At 35.4% G+C, this 15464-nt stretch overlaps 1 protein-coding gene across 1 annotated transcript in view; it reads right to left on the minus strand.

Moving 5' to 3' along the window:
* The window catches only part of LOC148956558 (maltase-glucoamylase-like), a 137182-nt gene that overhangs the window by 62997 nt on the left and 58721 nt on the right, over positions 1-15464 (minus strand). Inside the window, exons 12-14 of the mRNA XM_089085959.1 lie at positions 14848-14986; positions 12968-13125; positions 8111-8250 (exon numbers count right to left, since the gene is read on the minus strand). Coding sequence (XP_088942085.1) covers positions 8111-8250; positions 12968-13125; positions 14848-14986 — 437 coding nt within the window. The remainder of the gene's footprint in view (positions 1-8110; positions 8251-12967; positions 13126-14847; positions 14987-15464) is intronic.

A 15464-nucleotide genomic window follows, 5' to 3' on the forward strand; every position in this document is an offset into this window, starting at 1 on the left:
TTTTTCCACTAAAAACTGCATTTTTATGCTTATTTCATTAACAGATTGATCAATGAAGTCATAATCGTAGGTTATAGCCAGGTCGTCTCTTACTACTCCAATTAAGAAAAAGCCATAGGCTTTTTACTGTTATACAGTTCATCAGAAATGGTTAGTCAAGAGAAGTTCATGTAGTAGTCATTAATAGATCCATGCGCCAGCGGTAGCTAGTAACCTAGTAAGAGACCATCACATCCAATGCCAAGTTACATAAAAGCTCGATCTAGTTCATTAAAACTTCAGATTATAGATTTTCCATCGGTATCATGGTTGTAGAGATAGCTAAAACCTATTAAAGAACAAACCCTGGCATAACTTCACTAAGGGCTGTGATTTGTTCTTTATTAGGTTGCAGTTACCCCTGGAACCATGATGGTTGTAGCATCTGGTTATGATGTCACATATTATTTTTTAACAAGTTATATTGCCTATATAGGGGTATTGGACAAGGTGGTTTTAATAGTGTACTTCTTTTTTTTATCTTCATAATATTTTAGTAGAAAATTGAACAGTTTGTGGTCACGAACTGTAAGTAACAGACGACCCGACTCAATAGCAACCGAAACTCTAAAAACCGGAATTTTGATACCAAGAGATACATCAAAAGAATTGAATTTATATGCTTATATTAAATATATAAATTTCATCTAGTTTAATCTTACCCATCAAAAGCTACGAGCTTGACAAAATTTGCCCTATTTTCGAAAAATAAGAAACCCCCTAAAAGTCATAGAATCTTAATGATTAGCGTATCAGAGAACCTTACTGTAGAGGTTTCAAGCTTCTATCTGCAAAAATGTGGAATTTGGTATTTTTGCCCGAAGAAAGATCACGCATGCGTTTTTATTTGTTTTTTTGTTGTTTTTCCCCCTGGGGTGATCGTATCGACCCCTTGGTCCTAGAATGTCAAAAGACGGCTCCTTCAAATGAAAATAAAAATTTATAGTGCCTTTTCCAATTAAAAAACAAAAATTGTTAAAATAGAATCACTTTTTACAAAAATTAGAGTAAAGAACTAACTCAATTCCGAAGTAATTATTAATAATAAATAAGGATTATTTAAGTTTCATCGGTATCATGGCTGTAGAGATAGCTGTAACATAGTAAAGAAAGAACCATGGCACACATCGGCCTTAGTTAGCTGCCTGATTCTCTGAGGCTTGTCTCTTACCTTTCCAAAAAAGAAAAAGCCATAGGCTTTTCCTGATTGTAATTTTGACATAAGGATCTGAGTAGCACAGTAGCTAGCAACCTAGTAAGATACTATCACGTCCAATATCCAGGTTGCAGCGGTAGTTACATAAAATATATATACAGTTCATCCGGGTTGCAGCGGTAGCTAGCAACCTAGTAAGAGACGATCACGTCCAATGTTAAGAAATATAAAAACCCATAACCCCTAAAAAAAAAGGTAAAATCAAAACAAAAAGTACACCATTAGAACCGCCTTGTCCGGAACCCCTATATAGAAAACTTTCTGTTCCTTGGCTTGAACAGCAAGGGAAATAATTTGCCTTGAAAATCAAGAAGAGGGATAGCTACTACAGCATTCTGCCTAAACGACATCTTTTTTTCTTTTTTCTTCCACAGATAGCTTGGCACTGAAACATGGTAGAAAGTTGTTCAGTGGCTCATTTTAAGGGAACTTAATGGGGTTAAAATCTTTGTATTTAAATCAAATTATTTTTGAAATAGAATCATTTTTTTTATGAAAAACTGCATTTTTGATGTATTTTCATACTGCAGTCTTTTCAAAGATATTTGATTTTTGAAGCAAATATAGTAATGATATTGTTGAGTTTTTAGAGGAAAAATGGGCGCCAACAATGAGCTTATGAAATTTAGCTTTGTCTCTGTTGTTATTTACGGATGATGCGGCGCTGATAGCTAGAATCGCCAAAGATTTAAAAATATTGTTGAACATATTAGATGTTTTTTTTTTTGAAAAAAAGAAAATGAGATTAAATATCCAAAGACTGAAATTGTAGTTTTTGGGACAAATAAAAATAATGATAAATTTTTATTCAAGGGTATTGAGTTGAAAAAAAGTACAACCTTTATGTATTTAGGGTTTGTATTAAATAATAAAGGAAAATGGAAGGATCATGTGAAAGAAATGGTGGGTAGAGGTAAAGCGGTTTCTTCAGCAGTTTTAAGGAATTCAGGTTTAAATGAAATTAAAAATATTAAAATGTATAAGTATTCAATCGAAAATTCGCCCTACTATTCATTATGGTGCGGAGCTTTGGGGATATGAGGTGATCCCGCAATTAGAAATGGTTCAACTACAATATTAAAGATTGGTTAGAATACATGCTTTAACTCATACACAGGCTCTTAAGGGAAATCTAGGTTTGTTTTCGCTGCATAAAGAAAGGATACTGCAAATAGTAAAATTTTGGCTGAAAATTATCCAACTATCAGATGAGAGGCTTATGAAAGCGGTATATTTTGAATTATTGCAGCAAGGTAGAAAAAGATCGTGGCCGTTCCATGTTAAAGCCCTCCTTGACAATGCCGGACTTTCATACGCTTGGAATGAAGGTCTTGTTCCAACAGGCGATCCAGAGGAAATTTATCGGAAGCTAAAACATGTTAAGGAGGATCAAGAGATCCAACTCTGGCATGAACAGGTTTGAAAATCTGAAACCTTGCGCCAGTATTCTAAGATAAAAGAGTCTTTTGGCCTAGAATATTATTTTAAGCTGAATTTGCCACCGGAAAATTTGCGTCTGTGGTTCTAGGTCTGAGCGAATGGTTTGCCCTTAAAAAGTAGATTAAAAGTATTTGAAAGAAATGCTCAAGGCCTAATATCATGTTTTACTTTCTCTTTACGTTGTATTGAGGAAAAAAAATTGCTCCAATTCTTGGCGGTGTGTCAAGGGCTTTCAGGTTTGAGATTGAAGTATTTAGATGATGGGGAAGTGTTTTTTCCTGTGGTTCTTAAATATTCATCCCGGGAGACGATTATAACAGTCATTGGATTTATAAAAGAGTGTTTAAAAAGATGTAAATAATGGGTTTAAGGTTTTTGTTAGTTGTAAGTAGTTATACCATTTATTGAAGTGTATGCTGGCTGTTGTTTTATATAATCATTGCAGTGTTTGTGTATGGCCTAGCGGCTGAATAAATCATCTATATATCTATCTATATAGATCTCGTATATATACTTTTTCTTAGTTTTTTTGATTTTTCTGAAATTTTCGCTTACATAAGTATATTTTGTTATGATTTTTTAAAATTCTACACGTTATTACGATTCGAACCATGTACTTATTTCAAAAAAATCTTAATGCTTGAGCAACTATTTATTTTTTCTAAATAACGTCAAAACTTTCAGAAATTAGCCCACAATGACCGAGTTTTTTTATTATTATTTTATTTTTTTAGCTGTTAAAAAAATGAAAACAAATCAAACTGCACATCATTCAAACCATCAGAATGTCCTTTACAAGTTGCTAATAAAAACAAAGTCGAGACTTTAATCTGCAAGAAATTACAAGCGTTTGAACAAGAGGATTATTTGATTATTTGAATTCTGCTCGTCATTACGAGTCAAACCATGTGTCTCTTTTCCAAAAAATCTTAATTCTTGAGCAACTATTTATTTTTTCTATAGTAGTAGGTACAATCTGGCTGACGTAGGCTCATATACGAGTCTCGAAGTGGCGAAGCCCGTGTGGTGCAGAGGTGACTAAGGCTGATTTAAGATACTATTTTCTTTAAATACCAGCATAGCAGGGGCCAATGATGGAATCGGTTAAATTGGGTCAACGGTCACTGATGTAGTACACGATAAATGTCATGATCAGCTGAAAGTAAGGTTTAGACGACTGCATTAGTAGTTTAATATCAAAACATATAAAAAATCAAATATTTAAAACTGAACATGAAATGGTGGCTCAAATCTCTTTTTCTTCTTCATCTTCGTCTTGGGACTCGTTCTGATTCACATCGGAAAGTAGGCATTTTTGGGAGTTAGCTCCATACTTCCATGCGCTGTCACAGAAACCAATTTTGGAGCATTTGCAGTGCAAGCCACACTTCGTCTTGTCACATTTGCAAAAAGAAAGCGATGCTAGCCCATGTGGCATCGCAGAAACTAGCTCTGGCTTTAGTTCATGATCTTCAATTCTCCAGCCCATATCGGTAGCCTGAGGCATATCAATACAGGGCTTGTGGCTTTGGATCCAAATCAGTGACTGGAAAATGCACCTTTTCAAATGAAGCAGAAACGAGATATCAGTTGGTGGTAAACGCCGCAAATCCTCCAATCTTGAGTACAAAAGTGCTCGAAGACCATTCAGACTATTGAAGTTAGTCGCACTTCTGCCATACACTGTAACCACAAGCTGCTTACAGACGTTGACTAAACCATCACTTTGCGCAGATGATGGCTTCTCTGCAAGGGCTCGAGCTTCATCACCTAAAGACCCCAACAAAGTTCTGAAGACTTCGCAGCTCGAAAAAAACGGATCTTTCTAATTCCATACAGAAAGCTTGTGGTGTCACATCCACTCAAGCTGTGGACAAGCGGCAAGGCGTTGCAAAATGTTACTTCTAGTTTTCGTGTTGCCGTATGCATAGGTATGCAGTAGCACCGAAACTTAACTCAGAGCTGCTTGAGGCCGAGACTAGCAAGATACTGGAAGTAGTATGCAGCTAGTAAGACGATGTCAGTATCGTTGGCTTGTATTGTCACAAGTTTGCTCTTTCGTCTTACGGCAACTGCCGTGTGGTATAATATCCGAGTGTTTGTCTCCTCATGGCAAGACGAGATATCGTCATCAACAGAGCTTCCATGAGGCGTAACGGTAACAGCTCTATGTCGACTCTCGAAACCTCCAGCGAGATGAACCATCAGACGGGTCGAAAAATTGTACTCCCAGACCTCGAAAAAAACTTTCAAGAGTCGACCTTTGGCTGAGCGACTACTGAGAATCCCGTCCCAGAGTGTTGCGACTTTGCTAGAGGAAGTGAACGGGCTGGAAATATTTACTTTAGTGTCTCCTTTTCTTTCTCGACAGCGATATACTTCTTTGAGGTTGAACGAGTGATCATCATGAGTTCTATCGTCACTAAGACCGTCATACTGACAACTGACAAGCATACTGACAACTAAGACCGACTGACAGGCGTCGGGTATGTTCCTAAGAATCCCATCGTGAGCTCTAATTCCAAAATCTGCTAGTGTTTCATTTTGTTCTGGTCGATAACACCTTATGACACTCATGACATCAACTATATGGTCAGATCGACGAGAGTCTTCAAAAAGTGTTGTAGAATAATTTTTGATCATGACTGCAAGCCAGACTGTCGCAAAACGTAGTTCAGGGCAGTTGACTTTGTACCAGTACCTAGATGAGACTCCCTACGACTTGATGATAATACTGCAAGTGAGGCCGGATATGGCTGTAGCTCGTACTTCACCAGCTCACAGAGTCAGTACTTTTAAAGTAGGTAGGTTGTTGATGTTTTGAACTAGGTGGATTGTTGATGTTTTAAACTAGGTAGGTTGTTGATGTTTTAAACTAGGTAGGTCGATGGTGTTTTAAACTAGGCAGGTTGTTGATTTTTTCAACTAGGTAGGTTGTTGATGTTTAAAAATTAGGTAGGCTGCTGATGTTTTAAACTAGGTAGTTTGTTCATGTTTCAAATTAGTTGGTTGTTGATGTTTTATACTAAGTAGGTTGTTCATGTTCTAAACTAGGTAAGTTTAAACTAGTTGTGTTAGGTTAGGTTCTGGTTAGGTTAGATTATCAAGTAAATTATCAAATTTACCAAAAGTGTTATCAGTTTTTATTATGGCTTATTTGTTTGAATATCCCTATCTTTGAAAAATATTCATTAAAGATCCATTGACGTTCATTGCTCTCAGGAACATTTTGGTGTCTTCACTCTGTATTCTTCTTTTGCATACATCATGGCAGTACTGTTAGTATGATGTCACTTTAATTATAAAGCAGTAACATCATTTCACTTTTACACATCGTAGTCTGGCAACAATTACGGTGTCATTTTTTGTAAATAACTTGCGATTCCTCCGTGCATTATCAGTTACTTTAAAAAGCATCTTAGAAGATATGATTAGTATTAAACGTCTTGTCATTGGCACTTGAGTCGCGTTTGCTGGAATATCAATTTGGTGGGCTGTTAGAAAATATAGTTTACATTAAGGATTGAAATGTTTCATTAGAAATGGGGATTATCTAAGTTTCATCGGTATAAAACCAAGCCAACATCTGATGGTACAACATCCAGTAAATCCGGGAAAAATTATGTGAAACCTAGTACAGAAGTTATATGTAACCCATTATAGAAGGTATGTGAAACCTAGTAAAGGAGTTATAATTTTAAGAACAGCATTCCTTTTCAAAGGTGAAGTTTAACAAAAGCCATGGAAGGGGGGAGACGCAAAGTCCTGCGATGAAACTTGGTCCAAGAGATAGAAAAAGTAAAATAGATTGGGTATTTCAGCCGAAATCCAGGTTGCATTGGTAGCTAGCAACCTAGTAAGAGACGATCACGCCCAATAGTAAAAATGAAATAGTCCATAACTCGTAAAACTAGAATCAGAAAAAAAAACAAAGTACACTATTAGAACCGCCTTGTCCGAAACCCATATATAGGAAACTTACCACTCCTTGGCTTGAACAACAAGGGAAATATATTGGCTTGAAAATCGAGAAAAGTGGATGGAACCACAATATTCTTCATAATCATGTTTTTCAACAAGAATGTTCATATTCTCTTTTTTTTTCTTGTTTTTCTTTCTCCTCAACTAGCTGGGCACTGGAAAATCATAGAGAGCTGTTTAATGGCTCATTTCAAATGAAATTGATGTATTTTCATAATTAAGAACAACTTTTTCACGAATTTTTATGCACTTATAAAGGGATTTATGATTCAGTCAAAGTTGAAATGGAATAAAAATATAATTATTGCGCTATAATCAAGCTGTATCTTGTACGGTATTGGTTCTTTAAACTTCGCTACCAACAAAGCGTCAATTCATTGATTGAGATTCCGTAGTAGGTTCTACAGCTACCATCCAATTACCTTGCAAAGTCGTCCATTTTATTTGCTTCCCCTGATTTTTGCGTTAAAATTACCGATTTTCAAGAGAGACCATAAGCTTTCTTGGTTATTTCATCTTTAAAAATTAATTCGGGAAATCTCAAGGGATCATGGATCGTCTGATAATGGAATAAATAGAGAAATATAGTTTTAAAAAATGAAACTAAACAGTAGAGTCTATAATTATAACACATAAATATTATGGTATACACAATTTAGATTGCAATGAACATGGCCAGACTTAATATGTAGGATAGTTTCAGTTGGTATTAATTTTTAATATCATTCTCAGGGCCGTCTCTAGGATTTTTGTTTTTCGGTATAACAGAAACACTCATTGAAAATAAACCGTATCCATGAGCATCCTTTTCGGAAATAATAAGAATTTCTATATTCCTGTAGTGCTTAAAACCTCAGTCTCAGCCGTGCAGGTTTTACCAAGATCAGATCTAAAGCTGATGGACTATACATGTTTGGAATCAGAATAAAAATATTCTTTTGTTGTGCATACTTCCATCAATTATTTCCAAAAGTTTTGTCATTATTACTTATTTAGGCAATGACGATACTTTAGAAAAATGGGCTTCAGAATAACGCCTAGGGGACCTCCACCTTAGCAAAATTTACCTATTAGTATTTCTCCTCAAGATCATTTTGTTTCAGTCGATACCGGCATTAAATGATACTACATACTATTTAAACTCAAATACTAATATCCATACAATACAATGTATTCGAGGTAGAAAACAGGACTTCAGAGTTTGTTTCAAATATAAGGCACTTTCTTTTAAGAGGTTTTATTTGAATAATAAACTTTAAAACTAGATATACATATGGTCTTCTTTGTAAAACAACTTCGACCGGTTTAATTTAGTGATTAAAAGTAATATGTTAAATATCCTGGTTTGGCAACTAGCAGGTCCATACAGGCTGATTTGAATAAAATTATCATAACTACTTACAAAATGAATTTTCTAGTCCTCAGGCTACTTACTCATGATGCAGAGGTCTAAAAACGCTTCCACCATGATGATGGGCTCTGAAGAAAAGATCATAAAGATAAGGTAAAAGTGTGTATCGAATTTTAAGTGCATCTCTTGATGCTTTTGCTACAGATGGCCAGACTCCAGGATCCTGGAAAGACAAAAAAACAAAGAATCGTATTTTTCTAAATTGCTCTGAAAAATAAATTTCTGAATAGATTTCAGAGTGAAAGAAGCATCGGGATGCTCGTAATTGGACAGAATTTTTCTATTAAGTTAAGCAGCAGTCAGAGATATGTAAAAAAATTATCTACTAGTTAATTTACACTGGGACAAATCCACCGTGTCCATAGTTGCAAATAAATCATAGCATAGAGTAAAAATACCAACTCTGAAATATCTAATAGGCATGGAACCATAAGAGAAAAATGTTGATATGTAAAATTTTTGGTCACTGGCAAGCAGCAGAAGATTTACGGTTTTTATGGTTGCCCCCTTGAGGCAACCTAGTAAAGAACAGACGCTAGCCAATACTTACTGAAAATATAAAAACCTTATTTAAGAAAAATTGTCAAGTGAAAAAGAATTACCATTTGAATACGAGTCGGGAATGGTGATTGGCGACTGGCGTTTCTTTTAATCCTAATGATAAAATTTGTTGCAAAAATGAATTTATAGAGATGTCGAAAAAAGGCCTCAATCGCTACAAAAGTAGTGTCTGATCGAAACGAAAACAGCTTCATTAGAATCACCACAGTCATATACTCAATTCAACAGATTTATAGTGCCCCATCTTTACCAACAAGGAAAGCGCATAAAATATTTTAGGTATGAGACACAGTGATGTGTGTTTTTGAGTCTGTTTGTATTATTCTCATATTTCTTTGTGTTTTTTTAGTCACTGCTAGTGAATTGATACATATACTTGATGTAAAAAATAGATTGAGTCATATATGGTGGTCATAGTTGCCGCCTTATGGGCAACCATTTAAAGAAGGAACCTAATAATTTAAAGAACGAACCTTAAGGAAACTGTTAGTTTGATTAATTCTAAAAATAAAATTTCGATACGAAAACAAATATATGGGAATCTGTAAAAAAGCTCGAAATTCCGCAAAAATGTTATCGAATCGAAACGAAAACTGCCTCGTTGGGATTGCCATCATAGCCGAAAATCCTATTTAGAAGAATTACAGTCTCCAATACATTTACAGTCTCCAAGTAACAATGAAAATCACTTTTACGCGTGGGAAGCAGTCTTCTTTATTTTATCATCCTGGTTTTTTTTATCTGTCGCCATTGATGGGACACTAAAACAGTATAGAGTGATATTTAAAGCATTCTTTTGAAAGAAACGTTTTATGCCTAAAAGAAGTAAGTAATAAAACATAATATTAGAAAAATAAAATATAATTTTGACAAAAACTACATCTTCATATACATATTATATAAAATACGAATGAGGTCATTCGTGTGTTAAGGAAAGGGGTAATAATTGGCGAAGCATATCGTTCTCCAAGTTGATCTATGACTGAATTTCTGGAAACATTAGAAGACGTTCTTCGAAAAGTTTGTGCTGAAAAACCTGAAGCTGTATTGATGGGTGACTTTAACCTTGACCTTACGGAATCGTCATCTAGACAGGCTTTTGATCTCTTGTCTTTACTAATTTCGTATGGATTGGCTCCTTGTGTAAACATACTGACAAGGATTTCAAACCAGTCAGAAACATTAATTGACAGTATGTTTTCATCACTACACTCTGTTAAGAACGAAGTGCTGCTTTCTGATCATTTGCCAGTTGCAGCCTTGTTTCAAATCCTCCAAAATCCACAAAGATTAGTCCCCAGGATAAACTGAGATTCTGTTGCTCACCAGTGAAGCTGGATAGACTGAAAGAAGATCTGTATATATCTTCATGGGTATATTCTTTACCATAAAATATTAATTTGGGCAATTATAACGATATATTTGGCAAGTTTTATGATACTGTTAAGGAAAAATTCACGTCTAATTGTCTAAAACCTCCTTTAAGGAATCCTGGATCAAAAAGATCAAGACCCATAGCTCACTGGTTAACATCTAAACTCCTAAAATCAATAAAAAGGAAGCAGAACCTTTGGAAAAATTACAAAGCAGACCGAATGATGCTAAGTTAGAACCATTTAAGTTGTACCACAATATGCTGAAATCATTTATTTGCAGATCTAACAGAGTATATTTTACAAAGAGATTTGTTGATTGCGGTAAAAATAAAAGCGAGAAGTGGGACGTGATTAAGGAAGTTAGTCGGCCATCCATGAGACCAGAAGGTCTCCTAAGTCTCTCATGGTAGACGATCAACTTATCATTGAAAAGGGCCAAGTACGAAATCATATGAACAAATTCTTTGTAGAGATAGGGAAAAAACTAATAATAGCGTTTCTTATTGCTCTGTGTTACAGTCTTGGAAGCAGTTCCTAGGCCCCCCGTGCTTGAAATGAATGGTTTTTGAGAAGGTTACGGTGCAGGAAATTACAAATATTGTTTTGTCTTTAAAGAATTCTTCAGCAGGTTTTGACCCAATTCCTGCTAAAGTAATTAAACATATCCTTCCATCGATTATCACCCCACTTTTCCATTTGATTAATAGGTCATTTTAACTAGGAGTATTTCCCCAACGTCTTAAATTTGCGCGTGTGATAGCTCTCTTTAAATGAGGTGACCGTGAGGATCCTGGGAACTACAGGTCGATCTCTCTTTTGTCAGTGTTCTCTACGATATTTGATAGGCCAGTGCTCAAATGTCTGGTGAGATTTCTTGAAGCAAATTTTTTCCATCAGCATCAGTTTGGGTTTTGCACAAAGTATTCTACAGAACATACTTGTAGCAGACTTCTTCAGTTTATACGACGATCTTTAGATTCTAGTCTTATTCCTACTCCCATTTTTCTTGATGTAAAGAAAGCTTTTGACAGCCTTACACACAAGATCCTCATTGGTAAACTTTCTCATCATGGTGTTCGTGGGGAAACATTGTCTTGGTTCTCTTCATACCTCACTGACAGATCTATCACCATGGAAGATACAGACAAACAAGTTCCAATTGAATCTGGGGTACTCCAAGGTTCTATTTTGGGCCAACCCTCTTCCTCATCTATATGAACGATCTCTACCGACTTTTTAACTCCCCAATTACCAATGTTTGCTGTGGATTGTGTCACAAATTTTACTCTCAGACTACGTCGGCGTTCACATCTGATAGTCGAAAGGAATTGGTAGGATTTGCAGATTAAACTACTCTAGGTGCTGCAGATCCGGATGAATCATCCCTTATTCTAAAGCTTCAAACAATGACTGAGAAGATACTCAATTGGTTTGACATAAATCAACTAGCTTTAAATGTAAAACAGTCATACCTTCTTATTTTTTTCTCGTACAGGTGTGAGCTGCACCACAATTACTGAGCTTCCTACACCAAGAGGATCCATAAATCGCCCCTCGGACCAATATTTGCCATTACTGGGAGTTCTTTTGGATGAAAATTTATCGTTTAAGTGGCATGTTCGAGTAATAAGAGTGAAAGTTTCACGTGGACTTGGAATCATCCGAAAATTAAAGAGTTTATTGCCTTTTCCTATCCTCCGTCTTTTATATTTCTTTCTTATTTACCCCTATATGTGTTACTGTTCGTCTGTGTGGATGTCTACATTTCCTTCTGTACTTGCTCCTGTTCACCATCTTCATGAGAAAGCGGTAAGAGTTCTCCAGTCAACTACACACACTCCTGTTGATATCCTTAAGATTAAAGATGAAAATAAATGGAACTTTAACTTGAGTAAAGCGCCATAATGGACAATTGGCAAGAAGAACATGGTAAGTGCCAAGTTTGGATGGGAGCAGGGAATATTAGGGGCTGACGAAGGGGCTATATCGACTGCTATTATCTAAATTCAGTTTTTTGTGCATAGTGATCAGAACTTCAGTGTTTATAGCTAGTAGAAATCTCAATAGTAGTTCCGAGCAAGATAATAGTCTAAGGCATTGCAACGTCTTTTTTTTAGCCATTTTTAGTGGTCGTAAGAGAGGTTTTTTATATTGAGGGACAGTGAGGGCTAGCGACGGCCTAATAGGGGGCACAGAGGGCAAATCACCGCATCTTATGAGGAGATAACGCGTGATTCCCCTCATTTTTTCTGTTTAATTGCTATCAACCCCTAATATTTTCTTTCTAAGAGATGCTTTCATTATTGATCACAGGTAGATACTATCTACGTGGATATTCCAAAATCTCACGTCAGGTGTTATGACCCCAAAGGTACTATAGAGTTATTCGCGGCATGAATTATGCCTAAGCTAAGCGTTCTCTCAAAACTCAATTTGGAAGAACTTCTATATGCTTCGCTAGAATTATTATTACAGATTTTCTTTTTGTTTTTCTGTAAATAAAGGCTTCCGGACGTAAAGTCAGAATTTTAAGATTTTTTATTATTTAAATTTAGTCTTAGGAGTCTTATTTGTCATTTAATTTTATTTTCAGACAGCAGGTATCGGAAAACTTTTCTCAATATGTCCCCGTAGAGGGCCCCTTCCCCACATTCCGTTAGTGCTCCATTAGAGAAAAAAAAACAAAGCTTCAGACATTGTCGAAGAATTTTGATATTTGATTAAGAGCTCATTGAATACAGTATAATAAACTATTTTCAGGAAGATTTTTTTTTTCTTTCCTTTTTTTTATTGAAATTTTTTTTCTTATCTCCCAAATTAGGTAGAATTACAGTGATTATTAAAATTACTTGAACGGAAAAAAGTAGTTCACGAACATCTCCCTATGTAGCAAGGACGTTCCTCTAAACTTGAAGCCCTGTAAAATAAATACCATTGACAAACCTGATCCAAAGTCCCAAATCCATTGTGATTCCTTGAAAAGGGGTAGAATGCGCCATTAACCATCCACCGACGACATAAAGCTTCTGTTGCATTCCCAAAATAGCCACAAATGTCAGAACCAGTAAATGGGATGCCAAAAAGATTAAAATCCAGGATGCCTAAAGCAAAAATAAATATTAAATTTGTCTGATAGTGATTTTTCTGAACACTTGTTTTATAGCTTTGTCTTTCAAACATACTTTTGAAACGATATCCTATTAGTACCGACAATGTTTAAAAAAAAACAATCCACAAGAACCCTCCACCACTATATTTCCTCCCCTCTCCCCTCCTAGATTACAGAAAACACCGTTTTTACGGTATTTTGATTGAAAAGGAATTGGTTGGTACTCCCGTTGAAAAAAACAACAACAAAATCAACCCACTTGAATTTGTAAAATACATTTTTGCTTCCCCCCTAATTTCCGTCGATTGATGTCATTAGGCTCTACTGCAGGAAAAGGGCTCCGTTTTTAAATATATTGTTTCCAGACTTTAATGCTGCAAAAACTATTCTTGCAACATCCTGTGTACATTGTATTGTGGTATTTCATGAGACCCCATAATTTTGTAACACACATAATTTCGTGTCACAGAATAATGTAATTTTCTGCCATTTTCGGCAGAAAATGACGTCTTTCGATAACAATTCCAAATTAGCAATAAATAATTAGTACGGGGAGAACAAATTACCAGGAATCGAAGACTCATATTATGCTAACTCACACTTCCTAACAACATACTGCAACACTGTAAATTATTTCGTCCTAAGCGTATTTAAGAAGTTTAAATCAGATCAAAATTTGCGCATCAAAGTGAGTGGACTATAATTTAATAGCTGGTTTGAATAGTGACTGGTAACAATGTGTGAAATATCACAGAGTTTGTTTTTTAATGGAATAGAGAGGAGAGGAAGACATCCCCCTTCTTAAAATCAAAGCGTTATTTAAGCTTTAATGAAAATCGAGAAACATCTTCACAAAGAATTCACTGCACTAGGCACATCAAAAATGCCTAAAACTTCCCTGATCCTTAATTTAGTTCATCTTTAGGTATAATGCATATGTTGACCCTTCAACTGAAGAAGTCAACAAAAGGCTTTAATGGAATAGTGCCCAGTAAGAAATTACTTCAAATGGATGTTCAGCGCCGGAAAAGTACTGTTTTCCAAGTATTCAGTCCCAGACCTTTCCTCCTGCAAAAAATCAAGGCAAGTTGAGCATCTCTTTACGTCTTCTTTACTTCTCATTGAAAACTTTTTTTTATGGAAAGCATTTTTCATTAATATTATGTAAATTTGTATTATTCGGCTAGAGCTATCTCAACAGTTGGGAAGTCAGGTGGTAGATCTGAAAGTTTCAGTTTCACTTCCTATCATAAGGGTCGGATCAAATTTAAACATAAACCTTTTGACTACATAACGGCTATTTAAAACTTCTTTCACAGCTGTAATCCTTCTCTATAAAATATAAAAAAAAACCTCTTTCACAGCTGCAATCCTTCCCTATAAAATCTAAAAAACCTCTTTCAGAGCTACAATCCTTCCCTTCAAAATATAAAAAAAAACACCAGATGGTATTGTGGTGCTGCTCCTTCTTTTTCATATAACGATATCCATTAGATAATTAAAGAACGACTCTCGACCTAATTACAAACACTAAGAACTCGGCATCTTTAGAGGCTAAATTAGAAATAAAAAATCACAACCGCCACATATCTGAGCCTTTACAATTTAATTAACGATATTGTTAAGCCCAGAATGGATAAAGTATTATCAGCATAAAATTTAAAATTAGAAGGATACCCAAGACGGACGATATATACTGCAGAAAATAAATTACCAGTAATATCCCTCCTAAGTGAACCATAATTAGAATTGTTATCTCCAAGCCAATGTCCAGCATACTTTCCGCTTCCTGGATAGGTAGATCGTGTTACTACAGTGCTCCTTTTTGGTGACTCGTCTTTAAGAGTAATTGCCATGAAAGACGAGAATAGTTCTATCGACTCTTTCCTAAAGAAGAAACTTGGTGAAAGAATTCTAATAGTTCTGCCCTAGGATCTTCGGAATGATGAAGATCCTAATGAAGAAACTATAAAGATGAAACTGATGTTGAAATAAATTCAGACTCAATTAGAATTTGTTTTCTTTCTTCCCCTCACTTATTGGCAAGTTTTTAAAATCCAAAATCATAAGCACTTTAAGCATATAAAATTACTTATAAAGTAAATCCTATGGCAGCCAACAGATTTATTTATATATTTTGCAGTCCGTTTGATTACTCAGTGAAGTTTTCAGAATGACTGCTCATCAAAAATAATGAATGATAAAATCAAGCAATTTAACAGCAATTATACTTTGATACGACATTCTAGGATTATTAGTTACATTTCTCGGTCAGTATAAAAGCTGCTTTTATTTCTCTGGTCACTTTAATCAACTAACATCAATTTGGCA

Source organism: Artemia sp. Qi Xiang Cuo, chromosome 1 (assembly GCF_049724085.1).
Source record: "Artemia sp. Qi Xiang Cuo chromosome 1, ASM4972408v1, whole genome shotgun sequence".
Lineage (NCBI taxonomy): Eukaryota > Metazoa > Arthropoda > Branchiopoda > Anostraca > Artemiidae > Artemia > Artemia sp. Qi Xiang Cuo.